The sequence below is a fragment of the Sitophilus oryzae genome, unplaced genomic scaffold (assembly GCF_002938485.1).
Source record: "Sitophilus oryzae breed Bouriz unplaced genomic scaffold, Soryzae_2.0 scaffold_515_pilon_pilon, whole genome shotgun sequence".
In the NCBI taxonomy this organism is placed as follows: Eukaryota; Metazoa; Arthropoda; class Insecta; order Coleoptera; family Curculionidae; genus Sitophilus; species Sitophilus oryzae.
Window position 1 is genome coordinate 37,938 of NW_022147102.1, and position 6,575 is coordinate 44,512.

General features: G+C 31.5%; 1 protein-coding gene across 1 annotated transcript; it reads right to left on the bottom strand.

Moving 5' to 3' along the window:
- Nucleotides 1–3,222: 3,222 nt before the first annotated feature.
- On the bottom strand, nt 3,223–6,301 carry LOC115886892 (putative acyl-CoA-binding protein). Its single transcript, XM_030906218.1, has 3 exons — nt 6,203–6,301; nt 5,428–5,563; nt 3,223–3,376 (listed from the first exon to the last, which is right to left on the bottom strand). The coding sequence occupies exons 1-3, from the start codon at nt 6,221–6,223 to the stop codon at nt 3,243–3,245; spliced, it is 291 nt and encodes a 96-aa protein (XP_030762078.1). The 5' UTR covers nt 6,224–6,301; the 3' UTR covers nt 3,223–3,242.
- Between the last annotated feature and the right edge of the window lie 274 nt (nt 6,302–6,575).

The window sequence follows — 6,575 nt, forward strand, 5'->3', positions numbered from 1 at the left end:
AAAGAGCAAAAGTGTGTGTGTGTGGGAATGGGAAACAGCTCTGCATCAGCCGATACCGGCTGACAAATGGCATAATCTCCGAACACCCCAGAAACATGGGTCTTGTTTGTTCTTTGCGTACACATATAATTTGATTATTGAACATATGCATAACATTAAATAAAAATAACATTTATTTTTTTTTTTTTTTTTTTTTTTTTTTTTTTTTTTTTTTTTTTATTTATATATTAATTATAATGAAACAGCAATTATTACACATAGGTTTAACAATAATTAACATTGAATAATAACTATTTTAATCAAAGATTTATTTATTATGAACACAAAAATATAGTAAACCTATTCTACATCTTATATCAAAGTCACCTTTGGCCCCTTCTAAACTCCCTTCCAGAGGATTAAGCCCCATCAGTTTGCATATTTAACCACAGAGACATCTGAACATTGCAATCCATACCATCCTTTGAAAGTCCCTGAATCCTTCATGACAAAAACCCTCCCTCAAAGTCATTGCTCCAATATGGCCCCACCTTCCCATTTTATCTGAAGAGAACCAAGCCCTTTTTTATTTCTTACAAAAAGACCAACAACCAGCCAATCACCTCGAATGTCCCCTTTGTTTCATCTTTAAATGGCAAATAGTGGACCTTGCTGAAATCTGAGCTTGTTCATTCCCTTCATAGACAGATCCAGCAGATGTACTATAAATAGACTTGTTTATTTAAGCACAATAAATCCAAATGTTCCATAGAAACAAGATGAGAATAGGAACAGTGTTTCATTCACCACAACCCAAAAGGTTTTATTTAATAAGAACCATTATGTTCTAGAAGCTCATACAGCTGATTAGAATCATCAACTGAGGACTGAAAACACATAATATGAACTTCACATGCACTAGCCATGGACACTCTTTGAAAATAAACATTTCCATTTGATAAAAGCCATACAAAATGGGTGATAAATCGATCTCACATTTATTGATGAGCTGATTGACAGAAACAGTGCCGCCACAGATAAAAATATAGCTTTACATCTTTATCAGGTAATACCAATGATAGAAAATTAGATATGTCGACTCCTTTACTCTTGAACATTTTTAATCGTGATTTGATTTTTTCAGAAATGTTGTTTCTATTCACCACTATGTTTCTATTCACCCCATTCCATTTGGCACCACCCGAATCTCTGAAGGAATTTGAATTCCAGCTCTCATCGTTAATTTGTTGAATATGCCCATTGTTGCACAATGAATTTAAAAATCAGACCCCCTATTAATGCAACCAAAAGTTTGAACAGCATCATCATACCCATTGACTCCGAACCATTTTTAAAAAGTCAACACAGTCATACTGACAAAGTCTAGATTGTTATTTGTTGAAACCATTTTCAAAATAACATTTTAATAAATAACATTATCTGACAGATAACTAAACTGTCTCTTATCTACTAGTTGCTGTCAATTTGATGAATCCTTTTCCGAAGATTAAAATTCCTAATCTTTGCCTGGACATAATTATTTTCAGTAAAATCGATGAAATCTCTATAAATAACTTTATCTGTTGTTTCTCAATCGATTTATTTCTGGTTTCATTTTAATAACATTTTAAACATAGGCACAAATGAAATTCAACAGACTACACACACGGTGCATTGTACGTTTTTACTGAACAAATAAGAATGACAGGTAAAACATTAGATGGACTTTAAAACTTGAAAACCAAACCTCTCATTAACTTCGAAGGCTACATTGTTAACAATAATATTGTGAAAGAATAATAGTGTGAATGCACACCTGTTAATATACCCGTAATAATGAAGAAATGACATAATGAATCAGATCACAAAAATCCACTTATTACATACATATATCAAATTATTACATAAGTCAACCTAAAGCCTAGGAATAAGTCTCTCATTCACACATCTCATTCAGCCCCTCATCACAGTCCCATTTTAGCTACATTCCAACATTATGAGAACGGTTACCCGAATGATTTGACCAAGAGACCTTGTCAAACGAAACATTATGGTCCGAACCACCGTATTCCGAACCAGCAGCATATTCGCAATAAAATAGTAGTTCGGTATAAATGTATAACTCTAAGATGTTAGTTGATATTATATGTAGTTTCATTTTATTTCATTTTATAATAATTTCGAATAATCGTCGATTTGATGAAAATTGTTTTTTTTTTTTTTTTTTTTATTTTGATGTCAACATGATTCCTACTTCTAGAAGGCGCCACCAACATGCGTTTTAACTGTTTTGAATATAATAACTTTGGTCCGCACCAGCATAAAACCACCGATGCAAAAGAACATACATCTCATCACGTTCAATTCTTAAAAATCGCCACGAGCAACCGTTCCAAGATATTTAGAATGGAAATAGTCAATACATGTCATTACTCGACGAAAAATAAACATGCTGAATACATAGTTATTTAACTGAAACAATAAATCGAGAAATTCTTTAATTTCATTAATCATAACTCTTCTCAAAACGATGGTAAAACAGTCTCCTCATTGAAGCCTTGCTAACAAAACATTCCAAATTTCCATGATTCCATTCAATAACCATTTAGTCAGCATGTTTATTTTTTTATTTTCCTGTTTCACTGGAAAGAACTAAATAACAATAATAACTAATTAATTCAACTTTGTCTATTGATACTCCTGATCCCAACATCTCGAAACCAATATCACTGCATGATTTTACCATGACCTTCACGAATCTATTACTCTTTACCCGCAGCTCAATGACTCCAGTTATTACCTTCAAACCAGCCAAAAAACATGTAGGTGGCCCCCACTCATAGGAGTTACATTGACATCAAAATCCAAATCTCTCATGCAACTCCAGACACCACCCTCATCCAACATTGAGTTACTCCAGACTATTTGAAAATCCCATCGAAATGAAATCTCTACACCCCTTATCTCCGAAATTGGGTTACCTGAAGACATACACTTCATACTTGAACTTTACTTCATTTCTATCTACAGAACCATCCCAGATGCTGACCGAGAAAATATAACCGCACAACGAAATCCATGACGATCTGACACGAACAGATCCTTACACAGCTGAGCTGTGCTAAGATACCACTTGCCTATCTTTACAACAAACTAAAAACCCACATTTTAGATTCAAGCTTCAGAAAATCTTCTGTTATGCGGTGGTGCAATGACAACCTCACATCCCGCAGTTTCAAGACCCTAAATTAAATTATTTAATTTCAACACGAACAGGAATAGGCTTTTTTGACAGTTCTTATAAATTCCTCCATGGCTTGTTCTTTGGTTAATCCTTTCTTTTTGTGCCAAGCTTCCCATTTCGCTCTTTCGACAACATGAAATGCACTAGGTTTACCTGAAAAGTCACATTTAATCAAAAAACAGCTCGGGCAATGATGTAGATTTGGATAAATAAATAACAATGTATAAATAATGTTGCGGACCCGTGTGGACTCGGCCTAACCTGACTAATATGCCCCGGTCCCTTTCGAGAACGAATGGAATAATCTGGAGAGACAGAGAACAGCGGCTAAAAACATTTGAGTAAAATCTGGACTGTGCGTTTTTCTCATATATAGCCCGACGCGACGTCTGGGGCCTGAGGAGGACAGAAACAAACAGATCGGTCGAGACGCGTACAGTTGCCGCGCTAAATTCAAAATAAATTCCTTTTAGATAAATAGTAAATAAGTTGTAAATAAATACTTCTTTAAATAGTTTTATCGATATCGATATTGTTTTGTTACGTTAATAAATTGTGTTTAAAAAAATAGACTTTCTAACCACACGGAACCGACAAAAAACGTAACAATAAGTACACTTAGGCCAGTATTAGGCCGTTATCTATACTAATATATAAAATCCTTAAGTGACTGACATACTGATTAATCACGATCCTGCTCAAACCACTCAACGTAAGAAGCTCAATTTTAACATACAGTTTGATTCTAGGGTGTAGAGGTTCGATAAGAAGGGATTTTTCGAAACTCAAATTCTAAGGGGGTGAAACTATCCCTCAAATTTAAAAATATTTTTTATTTAAAAGCCGGTGAGTTTTTCGGAAAAACTTTTAAACACGTATATTTTATTTTGTTGTTTTACATATTTTAAGATTTTTTATAAATTTATACAGAATGTTTCATAAAATATGACCATTGAGTAATCACGATTCTGCTTAAATTGCTTGACGTTTAAAGCTGATTTTTGGCAAGCGGATTGACTGTGGGGTGTAGAGGTTCGATAAGGAGGGGTTTCTCGAATCTTAAATTCCAAGAGGGTGAAAACGCCCTTCAAATATTACAATATTTGTTATTTAAAAAACGGTTAGTCCTTCGGGAAAACGCTTGGACAAGCATAATTATTTGGTTTTTTTACATATTTTGAAATTTTTTAAAAAATAATACAGGGTGTTCCAAAAAGTTGGGTTCTTAACCACCATTCTGCTTAAACTGCTTGACGTAAAAAGCTTATTTTTGGCAAACGAATTTTTCGAAAGTCAAATTCCAACGAGATGAAATAATATTACCAAGTTATATAATAATATCGCCATATTGTTTCTTCTCATGCTGACATAAATGTGAGAAAATTTTATCCAGTTTGTATGTTAATGGAAATTCTTGCTTTGCTTTATGATCACCATTACAAATGATTAATTCGACGCGAACGAAGTCGCTGGTACACGCTATAGTTACACTATAAAATTTCTTTGTAAAAGATCTTTCATAAAAGATATTTCAAAAAAAATAACAGTGTCAATATACAATATTTTATAAAATCACACATTAATTTCTATTTTTACTGTGTAGATTTTCTTGCAGTGCAGTGGCGAAATACCCATAAAGAATTTTTTTTTGGAAAGATGAATCCACCACATAGGTATAGACATTTTTTAAAATCACACATATTACCACAGTCAAATATTTCATAAAATATTTTTTAAATAAAATCTTTAAGAAACAAATTTTATAGTTAAAAAATAATATACTTAGGCCAGTATTAGGCCGCTATTACACTATCAAATTTCTTTGTCAAAGCTCTTTTATAAAAGGTATTTGATGAAAAATTTGACAGTGTTAATATACAATGTTTTATAAAATCACACATATTACACTGTCAAATTCTGTGACAAAATAAAATCTTTGACAAAGAAATTTCATAGTGTAATACTGGCCTTAAACAAGGCATTCAGAAAGTGTTTTAGAAAAAAATATATCAACTGGTTGGAATTCTACTTCCTGACGCACCCTGTATAATTCAAATATTTTGATTTTCTACCTAATGTATCAATAAGAGAAAGACATTTTTATTTATTTCTATTTCAGTGTTATAGTATAAGTATATTAATTTAATAAAATATTTCAGGATATAATATTAATTAATAATAATTAATTATATATATGTACTTACTTTTATTGATATCACCTTTAGATGACTGTTTAATAAGACCATATAATTCTAAACCATCGTATACTGAAGGAGGGCATCCTTTCTTTTTCGAAACTTGAAAACAGGCATTGTATCTTTCATAAAGTTCCGTATTTTTCTGAAATTATATTAAAAAATATCTAGAAAATGTTATTACTCAATAATACCCTATGATCGAAAAAAAAAACGGCGTCGAAGACGGCTGGGAATTTTAATCAATGATCATTTTAGCGCGTTCAGTCTCTAGACTTCGTTTACTAAAAATTGATGTAAAACTTGTCAAAAATTAACATTAAGTTAGCGCAATTAAAAAATAAGGAACAGTACAGGCCATGTATCGACACTTAGTGCTTGACCTCGCTAAAATTATCATCGATTGTAATATTGTAATTCCACAGGCGTCTTTGACGCCGTTGTTTTTTCGATCGTATTCTTTCTAACAATTTGGGACAGAAATTTTTAGTTTTCTTAAAAAATACAATGAGAAATATTATAGCAAAAAAACTGTATTTGTTATGCTATAATTTTATTAAGGAAAAATTAGAAAATATTATACTCATATAATAATTATTAGAAGGTCTTCCACAGAAGAAGAACCTTGAAATCTTTAAAATGATATGAAAATTATAAAAAATATATAAACATTAAAATTAACTAAAAATTATAAAAAATCACTATTTAAAAAATTCTTGGGTAGAATAATTCACCATTCTATGCAAATAAATATTAAAAAAATATTAAGAATAAATAAACTTACATGTATGTCCGTATTCGGCATGATCAAATTTTGAATTGATCGAAGCTGACTGTAAGTATCTCCCGCCAAAAACTAAAAAGATTTTCTTTTGTTGGGACCTATTTATAACAAATTATTTACAAACATTATCGCTAGAAGTCGCGATTGTTTGTTAAAAATAACGTTAAATAATTTGATTAATCTTAGAGTCTAAGGTTAAGTTTCGAATGTTTTATAATATAGCGGGCGTTTCTTATATCTTAAGGTTTTTTTATAAAGTATTAATACATGAAGGTTCTATAGGGAAAGACTTGATAAGCTCCAATTTCTTAATTTTAGGGTTTTACAATATTATCGTGGGTCTAACTGTAAATATACGTTGTAAAATAACTAA